This window comes from Callorhinus ursinus, unplaced genomic scaffold (genome assembly GCF_003265705.2).
Source record: "Callorhinus ursinus isolate GAN/ISIS: 27379988/994484 unplaced genomic scaffold, GSC_fseal_2.0 scaffold29, whole genome shotgun sequence".
NCBI lineage: Eukaryota > Metazoa > Chordata > Mammalia > Carnivora > Otariidae > Callorhinus > Callorhinus ursinus.
In genome coordinates this window covers 14,530,147-14,552,326 of record NW_027397091.1, presented here as the reverse complement: position 1 = coordinate 14,552,326, position 22,180 = coordinate 14,530,147, and the positions used below count along the sequence as shown (strand labels likewise).

Here is a 22,180-nt window from a genome sequence, read left to right as displayed (position 1 = left end):
GTTACTCCACCAGTCTCTGCTAGGCCTGTGTCTTTCTGACCAGCAAACACGTCACCCTACTGGTCCTTTATTACCCAGACAGCAAAGACTCTAATCCTCAGATTAGGTTTTCTCAAACTGCACTCTGGAGACTGTAGTAGGTGGCAGTGGGTGTTAGCCCACATCCCTTAGACCTTCCATGCACTGGGCATTTCCAAATGCCAGCATAGGCCTCTCTTTGTAGAAGGGCTTTCTCCCAAGAGCCTGTTCTGCACACCTACCCCTGGGCCAAAAGTGCTGTGGCATTTATGTCAACCATGACTTTTGCCCCAGCTCCCTTGCCATTGGCAGGGATGACTCCAGGGGGTGTTCTGCATGGTTTTCCAGTTTCCTAGTGGGATTAAGCTCCAGTTGTTCACAGTGGTAGCTGGCTTGGTAACATACTCTTCATTGTGTGTTACCTTTCTTCCCTGTAATACCTCCCCCTTCACTACTGGTGTTCCCTTTGGCTCCCAAAGCAACTACATGAACTCAATCCTTGTCTCAGGGTCTGCTTTTACGGGATCCCAAACTAAGAAAGAAGTCAGTTATTGGGTATCTCATAATTCAGGGGTCTATGACTGTCACCTTCTTCCCATATAAAATGTGAGAAATGCTTCTATTGTATGGTCAACATGTAGACTATAAAGAGGAAAAAACAAATAAAGGGAAAAAAGTTTCCCTTCCTTTTCTCTTCTCTGCTCCTTGCCACCTCCCTTAAGTATTTACTGAACAAATATAGGAAATGCAAACTCAGATCTGTAAGGAGCCAGGTAGGTGATGTTTATGTGCAAAACCGAGGTCATACAATTGGGAGTGGTGGGGTCTGTGGCAAACAGCACATCCCCAAAAAGGTCCCTCAGCCTCCTTTTCCTCTTCCTCTTCCTTTATCATTGCTATGTCGGTCAAACAAAACCTACCCACAGGATGCTAAAATTCAAAGAAAAGCGTAAGACCTACCTTTGTGTACTAGGTAATTATCTGACTCTTTTGTTTAGGTGGAGCTACGTTTCCGAGGTGGACTTCCCTTTAGAGTAGACCAGATAACTGAGAGGAAATCTCTGCTCGTGTATAATACACCATCACGCACGAGATTCTACAATTCTGTCCAAAAAAATGTCACCCTGAAACAAGGAAAGAACCATTCCCACAGCTTGGGGGAAAGTAGAATGAGAAATCATGTATTTTTCATCATACTCACTTCACTTTCTAAAATATTTACACGCTGTCATCTGAAGATAAGTCATAACAATTTTTCTCTTTAAGTTTTGGCACAGTTGGCATGCTTTCCAGAACAATCACACTTGAAAGGGCCTTTCTAGTTGCAGCAGGGGAGGCTACAGATGGAGGAGAGAGAAATACCCAGACTTGAGATGTGGGGAACAGTTCAGAAGTCCGTGGAAAATGACAGGAGCCACTTGGGAATGTGCTGCATTGAATGCCATGTGCGTTGTAAACTCAGACTGAGGGCAGATGTCACCTACATGTCTCTCTTTTGGCCTTGGGTGTCAAAAAAAATGCTTCTCAGTGGAAATCCCTGTCTGCTGGGGAAGGAGGACATCTGCCAAGTGTTCCCAGGGTACTGTCACCTGGTCCTGGGTCCTTGGACGTGCAACCATTTCTCTCCAGCCACACAGTGAACAATACAATAAGCAAACAAGCTGTTTGTGTGTCTAAAGTTTCATCCTAAAAACTCCAAAGCATTGAGGCACTGAAATGGGGCGGTGGCACCACCTCTTACCCCCACCTGCCGATCCTGTGGGTAAGTCCCTCTGTAAATGGTACTGTGCCTTTCAAATGTCAGGGGCCCCTTGTGGCTGTCTCAGATGGGCTGATGCTAATGGCATCATGGGAATTGTTGCAAGCTTCTCCTTTAAGGAATGATGTTAGAGAGTGAAGGAAGGCTGCCTCTTGAGGTGCCAGATGAGAATAAGTTGTAAGAAGTGGATCAATGCTCAGCTATCTTGGCTATCTGAGAGGGAGTCAGTTGACATCAAGGGTAACTGAAAAAGTGACCACGTTGTTTCTGCACTGCTGGAGTCTGGCCAAATCTCTATTCTAACACTGGAAGGTGCACGGTTTTCTAGGGCTGCTATAACAAGGTATGGGTGGTGTAGACCACAGAAAGATATTGTAAATTGTATATATAACTGTTCTGGAAGGTCGAAGTCAAGGTGTCGGCAGGGTTAGTTCCTTCTGAAGGCTGGGAGGGAGAATCTGTCCCATGCCTCTCCCCTAGCTGCTGGGGGTTTCCTTGGCTTGTAGATGCATCAACCTGATCTCGGCCTTCACGTTCTCTGTGCATTGTTCCTGTGTGTCTGTGTCCAAATTACCTTTTTTAATAGAGACACCAGTCATATCAGATTAGGGGCCCACCCTGCTCCAGAATGACCTCGTCTTAATTAATTACACCTGCAATGGCCCTATTTCCAAATAAGGTCACATTCGGAGATGGGGGAGGGTTAGGATTTCAACATATGAATTTTGGTGGGGGGGAGCACAATTCCACCCATAACAGAGGAGAAGCATATGGTGTCATATTTCTATTGAGACTTCTGAAAGAAATCAATAGTTCAGAAGAAACTTCTTCAGAGCTCTACAAAGCTGTGTGAAGGTGCCAACTGCCACTTGATGTTACCAGAATGGAAAAGAAAGGGGCTCTGTTAGCAAACTTCAGACTGACTTCTGACCCTTCAAGTGCTAAACTTGTCCAATGGAACCACATTTGCTAGTTTTGGAACCTACCAGAGAGAGAAGAGTCTCCCCTAATTTGGGGCCAAGATTCCCCTTAAGCTTGGGGGTGGTGGGGGAAATGGCAGTTGGAGTAGAGCCTGACAGGTTGTGATAAACGAGCCTGCTGATGGGGCCCCGTCCACGCAGAGGTAGCACATGAACATAAGCCCCAAGGAAGAGGAACAATGGATTCAGAGAGGGACACACAAAGCCAGTGAGAGACAGGCACGAGAGAACAGCCAAGCACTGTGATTGTGGGAGCCCCGTGGGGATCCCCACACACTCTGTGGCCAGAGTCCTGCAGCCATGTTGGATCCAGAATGTCTGTCTGGTCCCAGCTTGTATGAGGTCCTGCTCGAATCCGTCCCATTGCCCTAGTCCTTCCTCGTGCATCCCTACAAGAAACCCTTTAAGTTGAGCCACCCGGGCCTCTGCTCCTGCAGCTCAGAGACAAACCAGAGTGTCCGGCTTGGTCATCAATCCCTTCAGTGTACCACCTGGAAGGGGATGCGCAGTGCCATCCCAGAAAACGAGTCACTTCTACTGCTCTTTCCTAGCCACTGGGGGATTTTTAAAACCACATTATCTTGTGGTCTTAGTGTCTTAGGCTTACGAGATATGTAGTCTAGAAATCATTTAGAGCAGCACCTCTCAAACCTGAGTGTGACCTTGTCAAAATGCAGACTCTGATACATCAGGTGGGTGGATGGGGCTGAGGCTCTGCATTTCTTACAAACTTGAGGGTGGGCCAGTGGCCACACTGTGAGAACCACTGATGGGACCATTTTACTGAAGAAGAAAGTGAGGCACAGAGAAACTAAGTGCCTAGTCCTAAGTTCTGGGGCCAACGAGGGATGGGGACTGAGGTGAGAACTGGGATGTCTCATAGAAATTGAGAGTTACCAGGGGCTGGGGGCTGAGGGGTAAAGAGGTTGTGTATGTGGGTTCCAGTTATAAGATGAGTAAGTTGTGGGATTTAACAGTGACAGTAGTTAAAAATAAAACAAAATGCAATGTTGCCATCTTGTAACACTTTAAAACAACAACAGAAAATAGCCTTCAGTTGTCCGCTCTAATTTTCTTTAATTATTTTTACCTTTCCAAGCTACTGTTGAGTTTGGGGTGTTTTATACACATACCTATTTTAGTGATATAAATGTATAAGTAATAAGTTCATGTGTATTTCACATAGACTGTAAATAACTTAAACATAAACAGAACAGATGCATTTTGCAGTTCACTTATAACAGTGCTAGTTTATATATCCAAACATGGCTATAACCATTTCATCCATTTGAAATTGGTCAAAACCCAAGACGCAAACTTTCTAAAAATTCCTAAAATGTACTTCCAAAAGTGCATCTACCATACCTGACATACTTGTCTTTCCCTCACTTAGGACCTGGTGATTTACTCCATGCACCATTGTTGTTATCTTGGGAAATGTGATTCCCATGTCCACGGCTGATTAGAGAAGCAAACTCAAAGCACAGAAGGGGCATCACTGTCACCTGATGGCAAGTCTAATCTTGAAGACAAGACTAAATAAGACAAAATGACTAAGTACTCCGAGTGGTTGGTGTTGTGGCACCAATGGTGAGTAATTAGGCACATCCTAAGAGCACTGGAAGACACAACAGTCTGGCAATTCAAGTCTGGAGTCTTCCACCTGAGGTCCAGGACTCTTGGAGCTGACACCAGCCATCCCCACTGTGCCCTGTCTGAGTTCTTGACCCACAGAATCCACAAGCCTAGTAAAACACTATGCTTTACACCACAAAGTTTTGGGGAGATCGGTCAAGTGTCCGTAATGACCTGGATGAACACCAACCCTTCCGGGGGCACTTCCCAGTGCCAAACACTGGTGTATTTATCTCATTGACATGTTGCAATGATCCCAGGAGAAATGTATGATTATCACCATTGTACGGGCAAAAAACAGTGGCACAGGGAGGTCAAGTCATTTGTGGATACACCCAGACATTGAGTGCCCTAAATGGGACCTGAACCCAGAGGACTCTGATCCCGGGACCTGGTTCATGTCTTATGGGAGATGGCCCCTGTCCTGAGATGGTAGGGAGGGTACTTCTTTCCTCGTGCATGGGCCGCTCACTGGCTACCCTCCCTTTGGAGGCTCTGCCTTGGTCTCTTTTCCTTGGCTCTCTCCATTCCTGGGCTAATCTCAGGGATGGGCAGCCTCAAAAACCGAGGGCTCATACGTGGCTCATAGCCCCTTCCGCACCCAGGCCCCACTGCCTGGGGGCTGCTCCCAGCTGACGTGTGGCACAGTGGGGGTGCCAGCAGAGGCCCCCAGGGTGATCCTCCTTCCTCCCTGCTCCTTCACCTGGATTGAGCCAGCATCACTGTCCGAAGGCACCCCTGCCACCTCTTGCTCCCTCCTCTTTGCCCTTTAATGGAGTCCCCTCCAATAAATCTGCCCCAGGACCGATGAAATCTTTCTTGGTAAAAAGATAATTCTTTCAAAACTGTGGCCCCTGTTTGGGGGTCCATTTCTTGGAGGCCCTGAGCTAATGCACAGGGTGACAGCCCCACCTCTGCCTCCTTCCCTGCCCCTTACTTCATTCTCATCACCTCCTCTGGATGCCTCCCACCCCCAGCGCCCCTCCCCTTCACCCCCTAGGTCCTGAGCCTGGTGTCCGCAGTCAAGCCCTTACCTTGTTGACGCCGTCGGCCATGGCCTGAAGCGTGAGCTCGCGGGGCCCGTCCACCGTCTTCCCGTTGTCCGTGGGGCCCCAGCTGGCACTGTAGATGTCGATCAGCTGGGGCATGTGGCTGATAGAAGAAGCTTCGATGATGTCCGTCATGAACGGCTGGTCCAGCATCCGGATACCTGTGGTGCAGGCAGGGAAACACCACGTTTTGGGCGCCCAGTGCCCTGCACACGGTGGCGGGGGTGGGGGGGGCGTGTGATGATGAAGGCTCAGATCCTGGGTGTGGTTGGAGGGTTGCCCCCAGGTGTCCTGAGGGACGCTGCGCAATCCCGAGTCCAACCTCAGGCTGGGTGGGCTCCACCTTCAGAGGATGAAGAAGGACTCACAGACCGTCCAGCTCGATCTTTTTTGGACTCCGCCCACGCCTTTCGTTATGTAACTATTTGAAGAAATTGTCCCCCCGCCCCCGCCCCCGCGCGCAAACTTGACTAGAATTTCTAATGGGGAGAGACCACCTTTGTGGTCTGAAGAGATTCCTGGATAAGTCTTTCTAAGTGGAAGCTCAGCCTTCAGCGATTGGGTATTGACAGGTCGGGGGGGGGGCAGTTTCAGAGGAGAAATAAACCCACTGTCAGGACAGTGGGGGGGGATGAAATTGATATTAAATATTTCAGAGTAAATCCTCGAGATTAGGGGGCAGAGAGAGGGGCAGGAACAGGGCAAAGATCGGGGGAGTCAGGAAAAGAGAACTCCAAGTCGCATGGTAGCTGAGAAGGGGCTTTGGGGAGGACAGAAATGCAGAATGGGCCCTTCTGAAATATATTAGTAATGGGGTGCATGATACAACCCCCTCCTCTTTCTCCCCTATGTCACCTTTGTAAAGTTTGTGCTCTTGCAACAACTTGTAGGAGTGACTCCTTGCTGGGACATTGATGAGCGGAGTGCTGCAGTCCACGGTTGTGTGGGTAAACCAGAGCTGCACACGGGGATGCACAAGGGGGCGCACTTGTGGGCACCCATAGTTCACATCACTGTCTGACTGTCCCTAGCAAGTCTCTCCAGGGTTAGCGCAGTAGCAGCCAATAAGATGGGCACTTGGTCCCTCTATTACTACTCTCCAGACATTGCTGTTGGGAGCCATATCGTTCTCTGCTTGATACACTATTTCTTTTGTGGTACGGATCCTAGAATGTTAAAGCAGCTGACCAAGTCTTTCTTTCCATGGGAGTTATGAAGTGAAGGGACTGGGCTCCACACAGTCAAAACTTGGATCCTGACACCTCTTAACAATATTTACCATGGCCAAAGGACACTAGAACACAAGCATCACTCTCTAACACGGCATGCAAGTCCATTTAAATAAGGACAAGCCAGGTTCTTGCAAGGCTTGTGAAATTGACATGAAACTGTCTTCTCTTGAAGGGTCTCTCCTTCCTCCTCAGTGTCCCATAGCCCACTCCTTGTGCCTGCATACACCTTCTCCCAATGCTCATCTTTCTCTGACTAACCTATGTGTTCAGGAGGCATTTCCCCAGCAGTCTTTCTGGATCCAGTTCTCCCCACCCCCACCCCCACCCCCTCCAGCACCACACTTTTGGCCAATTATAGTAGTATAATTGCTTACTTGTGAGTTTCATTTGTGGAAGGTGATTACAACCTAAAGTAAGCATTGCTAAGACAGGCATCCAAAATAGGGTGGGGAGGACACTGAAGAAGCAAGGTGATGCACATCTCCTGTTTCCATTTTTGGAAGGACTTTTGACTTGTCAATTGTTAACTTATTGATTGCACCGTAATCACCTCTTGGAAAACATCCTTTTACTCTGGACTGAAGGAGATAATGTAGCATATGTTAGCTGAAGAGCCAACCTTAGATATTCCAATTCTGTCAGTATCAATGATAATTCTTTCAAAACAAGTTATGGGACCTTGTGGTTTTTGCCTATATAAGCCCACATTCCCTGCTTGCATTTTGGAGCACACTTTGCATGTCAGTTGACTCTGTGTCTCCCTGATTGCAATGCCTAAGACCCAAATAAATGCTTTTGGTTGCTTTATAACTCTTCCTGGTCAACACATTCATCACTAGACAGTGAAATCTCTGAGTACAGAGCATGTGTTTATTTTGTTCTTTTCTTGGGTCCTAGGTGATCAGCATTATTTTAAGTTTGATAAGTATTTGGTGAATAGATGTATGGTATCATTACATTAGCGGATTTTTTTTTTCCCTAACAGAAATGACAGGTCCAGAAGAACAAATAATAACATCTTGAGATTTTCCATTTATGGGCTTTCTTTACCCATAAATCAGGTCACCATTCTTGCCAACAAATGTCCAATAATCAGCATCCTTTCCCTTGGGGAGAAGTTCATACAGAATGAGCATAATCTTTGGTTTGAACTTTCTGGAAGCTAAGTTTTGTGTTTTTAAAAAAGATTTCATTTGTTTATTTGACACAGAGAGAGAGAGAGTGAGCAGGGGGAGTGGCAAGCAGAGGGAGAGGGAGAAGCAGGCTCCCCGCGGAGCAGAGAGTCCGATGCAGGACTCCATCCCAGGACCGTGGAATCACGACCTGAGCCAAAGGCAGATGCTTAACCTACTGAGCCACCCAGGCGCCCTTGGAAGCTAAGTTTTATGGTTCATTTTATAAGAGAGAGGAAGTCTAAAACCTCACATTTTGCTTTTGGCTTCCCTGTATTTTATTTATTTTTAAAAATGTGTTCAACAATAGTGCTCAAGAGATCACAGAGTAAACCAAATAGTGCAGCTTCTTTTGGCCAGAAGTCGTGCCCACTTTGTAGGTAGGGAAACATTGCAGAGAGGCTGGTTTTCACTTGCCTGCAAGGAGAAAACCCAAATGGTCTTGAACTTGTCTAGATGAGCAGAACTGAACAGCCCACTTCAGCTAGAAGGTGAGAGAATTTCAACCCTGCCGAAGTAGACCTGAACTGTCCTGTGTGCCAACCAATGGCAACACTGAATTTCATCATCCAGCCAGAGTGGTGCATCCAGCCCTGCCCTTTACCCCCTCTCTTTGCAGCTTTTGTCTCTCTGTCTCTTTTCCTCTTCCTGCCCTCCCTGGCCCCCTTTGTGCTGCACAGAACATCAGAGGTGGTATGCATTAATCTTCTGTTTCAGCGTCCAGGGAGGCAGGGGCAGTCACAGACTGGGAGCAAGGCTCTCATTCATATTCTGGGGCCAGGCGCCCGACATTCCTTTAATCTTGTTAAGCTCGGGAGGAATGAGGCATGCATTAATTGAATGAGATACAGTATTCATTTCCGCAAGCGACTGCACCATTTGTAGCCAAGACAGAGGCTCAGGGTGACCCAAGGGTTTTCTCTCTCCTCTGTCCCTGGATGCTGTAGGAGCTACAGCAGGGCACGGAGAGAGAGAGAGAGACAAAGACAGAGCCAGATAAGAAAGAGAGAACAAGGGAAGGCAAGAGAGTAAAGGTGAGAGGCAAAGGGAGAGAGGAAAGCCCAGGGGGGGCTAGGACTCTGTGTGTTCACAGTTGTAAAATGCTCTCCTGGCTGGTGTGATTCAATGGCATAGGGAAACACAGTGCGCACATCAAACACTTCTATCCCCCCACCATGAGGGTCTGATCACCGCACTACTGACCAGTGGGGACTCCGAGACTTCCTTCTCTAAGAGCTGCAAGGCCCAGGGATTTGAGTTAAATCCTTTCTACCTCTGCTCTCGTTACAAAAGGGGAACTTGTACTCCACACCAGCAAACGCTGCATCTGCCCAGGAACCTCAGTGTTGCTGATCACCACCTTTTTTGCTCATGAATATAAATCGGCAGGCTGAGGCATGAATTCATGCTGACCTAAGGATCTGAAGGATCTGAAAACACGTTCATCATTGTGCTAATATGCGATTTTTATTGGTTTGTTTTAAAGCTCAGATAAAATTATGGGAACTCACTGAAACGTTTTGAGTTCTATTGGCCAAATATGTGGAGGTAATTCATTGCCGGCAGCGAAATTTCAGGGTGTTTTGATAATGGTCAACAGTATGGTTTTCAAACTCTTTTTCAGAACCGTTGAACAAAGGAGGTCCCGTCCCAAAGCTCGATGCATAAATCTAGATGCTCTGACTTAACAAGGCAGGCAGGTAAGGCCAATGCCGCCTGGCCTGGCCCCACCCTGGGGTTGCTCTGAGGAACTCTGCAGAAGCCCAGGTGTGGTGCTCCCACCCTCAAATTGCTACCTGTGCCCTCAGCCTGGTTATTCTCTACCACCTTGCTTTGGTTTGGTCACAGCAGCGATCTGATATTATTGTGCTGATTCACTCATTTTGTCTTCTCTTAGACTCTAAGCTGTGTGAGGACAGGAATCCTGCTGGTTGCCTCACAGCTGTATCCCACCACCCACAGCAGAACCGGGTATGTGGGAGGCACCCAGAAATAATTGTTGAGTGCTAGAAGGGGTTGGCAATAAGAGATAGCATCTCCCAAGGCTTGGTGCAGTTTTGAGCTTTAATAATCTCAGAAATAGAAATCTGACAAACTTTAAGAAACATCATTTGAAAGCTTCATTATTTATACTTGTTGTGCATTTTTGGGGGGGATTGCAAATTTTGGACAGTACATTTTTAATTTTAATTTTTTGTCTTATTCCCTTTGATTGAGGATGTCAAACACTGATTTAAAAATCAAAAGGAACAGGGGCACCTGGGTGGCTCAGTCGGTTAAGTGTCTGCCTTCAGCTCAGGTCATGATCCCAGGGTCCTGGGATCGAGCCCCTTATTGGGCTCCTTGCTCAGTGGGGAGTCTGCTTCTCCCTCTCCTTTTGCCCCTCCCCCCTTATGTGCTCTCTCGCTCTCTCTCAAATAAATAAATAATTTTTAAAAATCAAAAGGAAGAAAAGAATTAGGTTATTTTCCTAAAGAGTTACTGAATAAAGGCATTTTCAAAGTCAAAAACCTGAAATTAATCTTTTTCTTCAAAATTCATGAAGGTAAATAAGTGGATAAGGGAACGTAAATAGTTAAACCTCAAATATATACATAGTTTTGAAGTTATTAAAGCTTCAAGATGGCACTAAGATTTTTGGGACATGCCAAATGCATGTGTTTACATGTTATAGAGTATTTACTCTTTAGGAGCCAGACTAATGGGAGCTTTCCTCTGTCCCTGCCATGTGTCATTTAAAGAGGTGGTAACAACTGTGTCCATGACAACAGGCAACAGAAATCAAAGAGAGAGCTCATTTTAGAGGAAGATTCTCAAAGTCACACATATCCAAAGGTAGAACAGACTATGTTGAAAGGGAGTGAGTTTCTTGTCCCTGGAGATACGTGGCTCCAGGCTGGATCCAGGCTATCTCAGAAGGGCAGGAAAAGGGAAGTTGTCCAAGCATTTTAGTGTAGGGGCCAAGGGCAGAATTTCTAGCCCAGGCTGTGCCGGCTGCAGATTCATTCTACAGCTTACAAGCTGTGGGGCCCCAGTTTTATTCTCTGTAGAAAAGGGATGCTAATATATAATATATATGTTATATGTATTATATATAATAATGTATAAGAAAATTGTATAAAGGGTTGGGTAGAGAGTTTTGTATTGTGTTTGACACATTGGAAGAGTAACTATGTGTTAACTTATTATTATTATCATTATTAATACTACTTTGTTGCTATCCTTATGCAAGTAATGGTGGGTGTTTGGACTAAAGGACCTTTGGGGCCCAAGATTTTGAGATTCTGATGAATAAGTAGAAAAGAGGAGCTCCTGGAAATTTACACACTCTTCTTGTAACACCTGAATGATACATGGTGGATGAATTGTCCTGGTGCTTGATAGCCTGGAGCCGCCTAAGGCGACGGTGCAGAGGGGCCCCTTGTCTCTTTTCACTGATGGGCCCGGAGTAACTCCTACTGGTGGTGCCCTGGGAAGGGAGGGAAGTGGGGAGAGGGTGTGAGAAGGTCCAGGTCTCCTTGGAACTAATTTGACTGGGATGAAGCAGCAAAGATGAGATGGTGCTGGTAAAAGAGGAGATAAGTTTGCTTCCTGGTAGAAATTCTATCAGCTTTGGGTCCTTAGATCCTTAGGCCCTTCATCTCATGACTCCATTCATCCATCCATTCTCTCATCTAATGATTAATCTCTACTGCTTATCACTGGCCCGTCCTTGTCTTTAGTCCTTTCTTGCTTTCAGGCACTTGGCAAATAGGCTTTGGGCATCCGCTGTGCCCCAGATTGTTCTAGGTGCTGCAGTGAGAGAAAAGAGACATGGCCCTTGTCCTCATGGAGACTGCTGTCTGCCTGGGGAGAAAGCTATTGATCAAATCACCATGCACAAGAATATGTCCAGTAGCTGACTGTAGTTAGTGCTGGGAGGAAAAAACTCTGCATGATTTATCACGTGTAGATGATGAAGCTGGTCTGGGAGGTGATGTTGGAGGAGCAATGGGAAAACGGAGGGCTAGAGGATGAAGAGGTGTGGCCAGGTAAAGCCTAGGGGGGAGGTGTTCTGGGCAGAGGGAAGAGCAACTACAAAGGCCCATCAGTAGGAGTGTGGCTACACTTCCTAATTTATACCTGCTAGGTAGGTGGTTTTATATAAATTATATTTACCTAGTGCCTAACCATGTATGTATAGGAACTTAATATACGATGAAGGTGGCACCACAGATCAGAGGAACAGGATGGATTATCTAATAGATGGTATCAGGGACCCTGGTTCACATTTGGAGAAAAATAAAACTGGGTCCCCAGCCACCACGACATACAAAGGTGAAATCCAGGTGGACTAATGACCTCATGTGAAAGTTTGGGGGAGGATATTTGCACTGCCTGTAACTGGGTAGGAGCCAAGATTGAGGACATACCAAGAAGGCACACAAATCAGCAAGAAAAAGACAGGAGCCCTAGTGGAAAAGTGAGCAAAAAGTTTGTGAATCAAAGAGAAACCCAACAGGCTAACAGGCAGATGAAGAGATGCTGTATGATTTTTTTTCCCTTCTTTCCCTTCAGGGGACTCATTTTATCTTCTTATCTCCACTTTCCTCTAACTGGGCTAAGATTTTACAGCACCTCAACTTAAAGCCTTTTTTTGAGGACACGATGAAGAGAGACCCAGGATGCAGGAAGGGCTTGGACCACCGGCCTCTGAAGTCTCCCTCCCTTAACTGAACACCTCGGGACCGCCAGGGACTAGCAATGATCTTGTATGGCCAGCAGGTGGCGCTCTAGACACCCCTAGCCCAGAAACCTGCAGGGAAAGATTCTCTGGAAATGCATGGCTCCTTTAGAGTTATAAAAACCAGACAACTTTTGCGATTGCCAGCCAGAAGGAACAAAACGTTTCCCCTAAATGTGTAAGGTCCAGGAGGCTGAAATTCTGCTTTTATTTTAATTCCTGAGTAACAGCCCAGGGCTTCCTCATAAAGAATTCCTTGCCCTGTTCCGAGGAAGCCCAGAGGACACTGGATGTTCCAACAGGCACAGGACGATGGAGACTAACTTCTGGGCCCCTTGAACAGTTGGCACCAGCACGAGTAGTTCCAGAGGAGCAAAACTGGGGTTAAGGGAGCGGAAAAGGAGGCTCCTGTGCTTAAACTCTCTGTGTGGCTGGGCATGCCTCCCACCAGCTCTGGTCTATTTCTGGAACCTCAGCATTGCCCTGAAACCTGAGCCAGCTGGGGTTTCACAGAGCATAAGTCAGGTCATACCTTGGAGGCATCAGGCTGCGTTCACTCACCTTTGGGGTTGGGAGTCAGTCAGCAGGTGAGGCAGAGTTAAGGGGTTGCACCTGCGTGGATCCACTGCCCTGTCCAGGTGTCTTTGCCTGGGGTGTGTTCTCTGCTTCAGGACTTATGCTCCACCCATGTAACCTGGCAGACTGGACAGGGTGCTGAGGGCCCAGGAGCCACCCCCATCAATGAGGGATGGGAGTTGGCAGATAAACTGCCCAGCTTCTTGTCCTTGTGGGGAGCAATTCTGTGGGCTGTTCCCAGAGTCCCTCAGATTCCAGCTTGTCCACAGGAGCAACCAGTTAATCTACACACCCTTTGTTGGCTTCCCTCCCTTAGCTGTCCTTGCTCCTCTTTCCCTCACTCTGGTTTCCGGGGATCACCTCCCAAAGAAACTCCTGGCACCAGTGAAAATTAATAAAGGGAAAGCTCACTAAAATGGAATTGGGAGTCCAGAAGGGGGAGCCCTATCATTCAATATCAATTACAGGAAGAAATGTCAATTACAGATCCCAGCAGAGTTGTCAACAGGAAAGAATCAATAATTTCTGGCCCCAGCTGGAAAAGACGTACATTGCATCTGCTACAAGAAATCCAGTACCCCGGCAAATCAGCCAAGGAGAAATGACCATCACCCTGAACTCCTGCTTTTCTCCCGTGGACGTTACTTGAAAACAAACCCTCCCAACTTCCTCCTTCTTCTCCATAAAATAACATTCCGCTGCTTTGTGGGACTTGCCTGTGGTTTTGCCATAGCTTGCAATGTCCTGAATTCCAATTCTCTTTTGTCCTGAATAAACCCATTTTGCTGGTAAAATAACTGGCCCTCTTATTTCTTGGGTTAACACACTCAAATCCTTTTCTCATGTTTCCCTTTTACGGAATTCAAATGAAAAGAACAGGGAAGTTAGGTCCATTTGATGAGCTGCTCAGACGTTTTCAGAGCGCAAACAATAGGAGAGAAAAGGATAGAAGGCAAATGGAGAAAGCGACCCTGGTAAACCCTCCTAATGCCTTGAGCGGCTCCTAACTCAGTTTTGCAGGCAGTAGTTCTAAGAATCTCTTGTTCAAAAAAAAAAAACAAAACCCAAAGCTTGTTAAAAAAAAAAAAATAAAACCCAGGTACTTCAGGCACCAAAGCTATTTTGAAACTATACTTTGGGATCCAAATTATTTTGAAGACAATCACTGTGAATTGGAAATCCAGGTTTGATTTTTTTTCAGTTGCCTCCAGTTTTATCCTGCGGATAGGGAACCCACCCTGCACAGATAACACCCGAGGTCCGAGCCTGGCTTATAAATTATTAACTGGGTGTTACTCTTTCCCCTGAGCTCCTGATGGCTTCTGACATTTTAATGCCAGCAGTTTGAATGTACACAGAGTAAAGAGAGCAGAAACCCGAGGGGCAAAGCTTCACCCATTTGCATTTCAGACCCTCCAGACATATTCTTTTGTGAAATTCGGCACCAGGCTTAGGCAAGCCTCTTAGCAAACAGCGTTGAAAGAAGTTAGTGAAGGGTTTGTATAGGTTGCTCTGGCTTTCTTTAGGTCCCTGGAAATGCAAGTGTCAGCACAAAGTATGTTTATGGTTCCATTAAATTGCTAGGAAAAAAATATCAAGAGAGTTGTAAAAAAAAGAAAAACAAGTTTGAGTGACTCAGCTTTGAATAAATTAAGAACCAATTTGATGCAAGATGCAGACCCATGCCAGGAGCTACTTCATTCTCCAGCATGTTGTTGACAGTTTATGAACCCCTCTCATTCTCTCTCCCACTCTTTTTTGGAGAGGGAGACGCTGGTTTCTAAATTTCTAGTGATCCGCCGCCCTTATTTCTAAAGCCCCCGGTAAAGGTGAAATTGTTAGATATCCTTCCCGTGGAGCTTGATACACAGGTTTTAGTAGAATATATTTCCTTAGAGAGGGGATGGCACTGTATAAAACAAACAAACACCCTTTTTTTTTGAAGAGTTCTGAGTCTGTTTCCAATAAATTGTACATATCTTTTTATATTCTTATAGGCTTTATCAGAGTCTCATTAGAATGTTATTGATAATGACACAAGAGTACAATCGGTACTGTTCCATTCATATTAAGGTTTAAAAGCTGGGAATCACCACTATTTGTTGTGAGAAATCAGGCTCATGCTTATTCTTGTGTATATGGGTAGTAATGGGAAGGGAACATGAGGAGGGCTTTGGGATGCTGGTGGCATTTTGTTTCTTGATGGTTTCCGTGGATGTGGCCAGTTTGTGAAAATTCACTGAGCTGTGTGCTCCTGACCTATGTACTTTTCTGTATTTATAACACACTCGAGTAAAAATGAAGGCCCCAGGGGTGTGGAAAGACAATTTTTGCCAGCCCCCCCCTCCCCGCCCCACCCCAGGCTGGAGACCAGAGCCCGAGGCTTTCTGGCACACGGCACCTGCTGTTTAGCAGGGAAAGCTTACCTGCGACCTTGGAGTTGTAGGCCACTCCGACCCCACAGATATTGTTGTTGGCTGCGGCAGAAACCTCACCTGCACATCGGGTCCCGTGGCTGCGGAGAAAAAAAAAGGCAAGTCAGATACAGCAAGTTGGGACTTTCGGGGAGGTTCCTTAAATTCTGTCAATTGGAAGCAGTTTGGTTCTTTTCAATGGTCCGGTTAGCCGGAGTCAGCATGATGGGGGAGCAGAAGGCAAGCTGAGGGCAAAGCATAAGTTGACACCCTGCAACCCGCCCCCCTGCCCCAGGTGGGATCTGGGTGACATTCCTCAGGCCCTCCAAGCTGCCCGAAAGCTAAGTGAAGGAAAAAACCAAGGGTTAACTTAGAGAAATCATAGTCCTGCTGGACCGGAGTCTCCCTCAGTTTACCAACGTCTTAGTGATTTACAAGGAAAAAGCGTTCTTATCAATAACCTAACTTCCAGAGACCCATGGACGCAATTTCTTGGAGCCCTAACATCACCCTCCCCTCCACAGTGATGTGGGAAACAAAGGCAGAAGGGAAAGTAAAATTAAATTTCTTCATGACCGGCAGCCCATTGACAAATACTTGAGGCCGGCAGAGTAGAACATTCATTCCTCCAGGACACTCCCAACTGTCTTAAGGTTAAGGTTTCGCTAGAGAAAAAAAGGCACCTTAGCTTGACAATGGTAAGGCCTCCAGTATCTTTTAGGTTCTCTTTGGCATACGAAAGTCCTTTTGAAAACCTCCCTTTTCCCTTCCCTCCCCCAAATCCCAAGTCTAGAATCAGTCATCCCTCATGCTTGTAATGCCTGCCCACGGGTCCCGTTCCCGTGCTTTAATAAAATCCCATTTTTGCACCCAAGACGTCTCAAGAATTCTTTCTTGGCCGTTGGCTCTGGACCTCACCAACATTCCAAAATGGTATCAAGCATGTGGCCCACCCACTTTTCCATCTGTGTAGCTCCTTTCTTCCCCCACTCCTCACTGTCTTCTTCACCTTGACTTGTTTCTACAATAAAGAGGCTTCTCAGAGCATTTTCAACCTTGAAATGTGATCTTTACTTTAAAATTTGAAGTATCTTCCTGCAGAAAATACACTTAAAGGTTTCCAGTGAAAACCAAGCACGGTATGACAGGTTTGTGCTGGCTGGAACACTTATGATTTGTTTTGAAACACTAGAATTGTGGGCTGATGTGGGAAACAAAGGCAGAAGAAAAATTGTTACATTTCCTTACTACCTACAGCCCATTGACAAGTCCTTGAAACAGGCAGAGTGACCTTCCTCTGGAGACTCAGCTGCCTCGATGTTGATACTTTGCTAAGGACAAAAGGCAATCTTAGCCCACCCCCAGGATCCTGTAAGTCTACTTTAGCATACAAAACTTCCTTTGGAAACTTCCTTTATCTTTAACCCCCCACCCCCCCCAAGATATATGTTGGCCATCATCCCCCAAGTATATGACCCACCGATATATGTATCTGAAGGGTCTCATGACTGAAGTTTTTCCTAAACAGTAATAAATGACCTTTTCTTTTTGTAATTTTTTATTATGTCAATCACCATACATTACATCATTAGTTTTTGATGTAGTGTTCCATGATTCATTGTCTGTGCATAACACCCAGTGGTCCACGTAGATCGTGCCCTCCTCAATACCCATCACCAGGCTAACCCATCCCCCCACCCCCTCCCATCTAGAACCCTCAGTTTGTTTTTCAGAGTCCATCATCTCTCATGGTTTGTCTCCCCCTCTGACCTTTTCTTAACAATAGCTAGCCCCCTCAGGATCCTGGAAACCTTGTTTCCAAAATACCTGGGAGGCTTACACTATCCTTAACCCCCTCCCAACTTGAATGTCCATAATGGACCAGTCCTCATGATCCTGACACAGCGCTTTCTGCCCACGGGTCCTGTCCCCAGGCTTTAATAAAACCACCTTTTTGCACCAAAGACGCCTCAAGAATTCGTTTTTGGCCGTTGGCTTTGAACCCTAACGTCTATCCTACATCATGGGCTACTGGTTATTTTTAAAGCTGGTTCTCTACACAGGCGTGTAATGCTGCCTGTCACTTCTGGAATCATGGTGACTTGCCTCTTTTGGAATATAGCCTCCTTTGAGGGCATATAGAATGCTGTAGGTTCCCACCTTCCCTCGGGAATAAGAAAGCATACACTGGCAACATTTTGCATGCAGTTCCAAGGGGTTCACAGAACCTTTGAGGCTGACCAGATTAAGAACCCTAGGCATTCATTCGATAATCTTTCCAAGGTTTGCCCAGCCTTAGGATTCTGAACAAAGCCTTTCTGTGGCTTATGTTCTAGAATGTTATCTGCAACAGACACCATTCATTTTCTTCCTTTTGTTTGCTTTCTCCGGCCTTCTACCAAAGGGTTCTAAACAGTTCTATCCCTACTGTGTGCATTTCCCCTCCCCTTGAATTGAGCTGGCTTAGTGACTTGCTTCGATCCCTGGAATGCAGTGGAAGGATGATTGTATCACTTCTTAAGAGCGCAGGCAGCTTCTGCTTGCCTCTGTTGGGCACATAAGGGAGCTTGGGCTGGCCTATGAATGGACAAGACCATGTGGGGAGAGAGAGACCCAGAAATTTCTGCTGTTCCAACACCTCTGATGAGGCTCCAGACACTTGAGGGGTGACGCCCTCCTCCTCCAGACCTAGCTAGATCACCCCAGTCAGCAGCAGGTGGACAGAGACGGGCTGACCCTGCCCAGCTTACAGGTCTGTGAACAACTACATGTTTGTTCTTTCTTAGGCCACTATGTTTTGGGGTAGTTTGTGAAGTCACAATAGAGAACTGAAACAAGCATAAACTGAGTCCATCAGAATGCTGGGTCTTAACCCTAACCAGCATTCAAGATGTGGGGGGTTCCGATGGTACTACTCATCTGAAACTACTGGCCCCAATCCCGAAAAGTCTATTCTGATGGTCCAGGCAGCAGCTAAAGGATTAAATGGGTCACATGATCCAGGCTGCTGGAATAGCGCCTGCACAACCTGTTAAATGGACAGGGTGGTGAGGGCTGGCTTCTCCCGCTGGCTTCTCCACTCACTGTTCCAACTATGGTGTACAGTAAGGAAGATGGGGGTGAAGGGGCTTATTGGCTGTGTGGCCCTAGGAATTTAGAATTCTGCATCGTCTAGAGTACTCTTCGCAACATCCTCTTGGGGCAAGCAAAGCTATCGCACCAGCTCTTCAAAACATTGCACCTGAGGATGGGGAGGGGAGGGAAAATATATATGTTCTTATTTTCTTTCCCTTAATATGAGCAAAAGTAAATCCTGCTTCCATAAAGGCTACATATCTCATGGGCTCCAAATTCCCTTTGGAACAAGAATGAAATCTGTATACTGGGTCCAAGTAAACCTCATAGTTATTGCAGAGGACGGCCCTTGTGGTAAAAAATCTGTGGAAACAAAGTTCTGAGCAAACCACTACTTGTCTCTAAGTTTTCCAAGGATCACATTTGAGATTTTTGAAAAAGATTTTATTTATTTATTTGAGAGAGCGAGCACGTGCGGGGGAGAGGGAGAGGGAGAAACAGACTCCTTGCTGAGCAGGGAGCCTGATGCGGGCCCCGATCCTGGGACTTCGGGATCATGACCTGAGCTGAAGGCAGACACCCAACTGACTGAGCCAGCCAGGCGCCCCTAGAGTTTTGAGATTTTTGAGAAAGGGCCCAGTTTAACTTGATGGGAGAGTCTACTATAGATGTAACTTTCATGGCCACCTTATTCTAAATGCTGAAGGAAATACTAAACAAAGTTCTGAAGAACAGCACGGAAGTGAAGAGGAAAAATAGGTGTCCTAAGATGGCCTACGGAGCCAGCAAGGGAGTCCCAGTCCCTGCCCTGGGGCTCTTCCAGGTTCTTCTACCTGCCCCGCCTTCCGGGGCCAAGTATGCTTAAGTAGAAGTGTATAAATTACCCCCTTTGTTTGTGCCTGGGGCTCAGACCTTTGGAGATCATTCTCCTCTGAGACCACTGGCGTTAAATAAACCTCCTATCCTCCAAGATCTCCAAGTGCCGCTTGGTTCTTCCGTCAGGCGATCCAGTCCAGGTTCCCTAACAGAAGCACACACACACGTGTGCGTAGGTGTATATATATGTATGTTGGTGTATGTATATATAATGAAATATGTCCATTCTTTCTGTTGATTCATAGATATACTTTAAATGTACATATGTAAGTACATAGTTATATACTTAAATATTTATATGTAATATATACTCATGCATTCTATATAATCCGTATCTTATATATTTAAATATATACTTACATAAAGTACATGCCAGATATAAAGTACATATTCCTTTACGTGTATATACTATATATTTTAAAATGGAACTTTAATGGATACTGATAAAATATGACCTGCTTGCTTGCTGTATGGCTGACGCTGAACAAATTAAATATTTAAATAATCAATGCCATGTCTAATTTGGCCGAGCACTGATTTCCTTATTATTTAATAATTAGCCTTGTCAGGATCTCCTCTCCGAGACCTGCAAGGTGCAAGTAGGGCCAGCTGGGGAGCGTGAGGACTTGCACCAGCATCTGCGAAGCACACAGAGGTACTGATGGAGACCGCATGGTGAGTGGAGCCCTGTTCTGGGTGGTGAAGGATGTAGGAAAACGAACACCCACCTGCCCCTTTCTGGGCTGTTCTTTACTAGCAGATAGCGTGCTCAATGTCTTTCTTGTCTCACCTTCTTTCATCTTCTCAGGAGGGTTATGAGAAGGGACTGCCCCATTTTACAGATGCCAGAGTTGAGTCTCAGAGGGGCCCGCCCAAAGGCGCACAGCGGCAAGGTGGCTGGGCCGGGTCTGAGACCAACGCTCAGTTACTGAACTGCCCCACTACCCTCCCAGCTCTGCCCTCAAACTGCTCACCAAAGGCAAGAGGCTGAATGCATGTGAACTGGCTTGGGCAGATTAAAGGCGTTGAATGTTTCCATATTCTTAATTTTGGCCTTGAACTGGGAAGGCAAATGTAGCGGATTCTCCAGAGGAACATGTGGGAAGAAACATTTCATTGCTAAATTTGGCAATACTAATTAAACAACAAGTGGAGGTTTCCTATCATTGTTCAGGACACCATGTCTTTCCACACCCCTGGGGCCTTCATAGGCTCTGTTCCCACTGCCTTGAATGCCCTCCCCTCTCTCCTGCCTTCCTGACTGTCTCAGACAAACATGCCTGCTCCCTGGCATGTCAGGAAAATCTTTTTCCAAATCCATTTTCATTTGGCCTCGTTGCTTTCTTAAGAACATTCAGTAACTCCCTCCTGCCTCTAGAATAAAACAAAAGTCTGTCAGATGTGGAGCTCTAGGGGGTGAGGAGAAAATGTCCACTGCTCAATCAGCCTCTTTCTAACTAAGGTCAGTGGGAGGGAGGCAAGTGGTAGGAGTCCCCGAGGTGTTGCATTGCCAAAGTGGCCCCAACCTTCCACTCTCCTGGGACCATGCCCTTGGCAATGTGATTTGCTTGCTCTTTCCGTGAAGAGGTGAAGTATATTTCCCCCTTCCTTGAACCTGGCTGGACTTGTGACTTGCTGTAGCCAAAAGAAGATGGTGGAAATGAGGAACTTACCCCCCAAGAGGACTTGTAGCTTCTCCTCTTTCTCTTGAGACCCTGCCTAAGCACCAGGTGGACAAGCCTAGGCGAGCCTATTGAATGTTCAAAGCCATGCAGACCATTAACCCTGGCATCCAGGCTGGCAGCCCTCTGTCCTTCAGACATTTGAGAGAGGTCATCCTAAACCAGTCAGCCCCCGGCCAGCCTGCCAGCTGAGCAGGGATGCATGGGTGAGCCCAGTCACAGAGCTGAGCCCAGTCCAGGTCCACACAACTGCCCAGTTGACCTATAGATGTGTGAGCAATAGTCAGTGCTTATTGTTTTGAGCTCCTAAGTTTTGGGATGATTTGTTACATGACATTCTTTGGCAACGGATAACTCATACAGACTATGGACAAGCAAGGCTAGAGGGACAACCCATGGTTAACCCACGGGGGATTGCGGTACAAACCTGGGCTGTCATGATGATTGCATTGGGCTTCCTCAAACAGCTGTATTGGCCATGGAGGTGTCCAAGTGAACACCCGAGGCACTGCCCTGACCCTGGGGATCTCCAGAGAGACAACCCAGGCACACCCTTTCTTTCCACATTGCTAACCTTTCACTAAGGTGATTTGGTCATCCCTCTGGCCCTTCCTAGCCAAGAGCATGTACCTCTATATGTACGCTATTCAGGGTAGACCGTAGGATATACTGAGTAGTACAAATACAACGACGCTCATTTATTGAAATACCATGGGCTGGGCACTGTGCTGAGAGAGGTGCATGCATTATTATATTTACTCTTCACAATAAGCTATTATTGTCCCCATTTTATATTATTTATTTATTTTCAAAGATTTTATTTATTTGTCAGAGAGAGAGAGTGAGCGAGCACACAAGCAGGGGGAACAGCAGGCAGAAGAAGCAGGCTCCCCGCTGAGCAGGGAGCCCACTGCAGGACTCAGTCCCGGGACCTGCGATCATGACCTGAGGCAAAGGCAGGCACTTAACTGACTGAGCCACCCAGGCGC

The 22,180-nt window shown here is 46.5% G+C and overlaps 1 protein-coding gene across 1 annotated transcript in view; it reads right to left on the bottom strand.

Annotated features, from left to right (window-relative positions):
- The window catches only part of PCSK2 (proprotein convertase subtilisin/kexin type 2), a 286,652-nt gene that overhangs the window by 32,232 nt on the left and 232,240 nt on the right, over positions 1 to 22,180 (bottom strand). Inside the window, exons 7-8 of the mRNA XM_025876932.2 lie at positions 15,571 to 15,659; positions 5,427 to 5,602 (exon numbers count right to left, since the gene is read on the bottom strand). Coding sequence (XP_025732717.1) covers positions 5,427 to 5,602; positions 15,571 to 15,659 — 265 coding nt within the window. The remainder of the gene's footprint in view (positions 1 to 5,426; positions 5,603 to 15,570; positions 15,660 to 22,180) is intronic.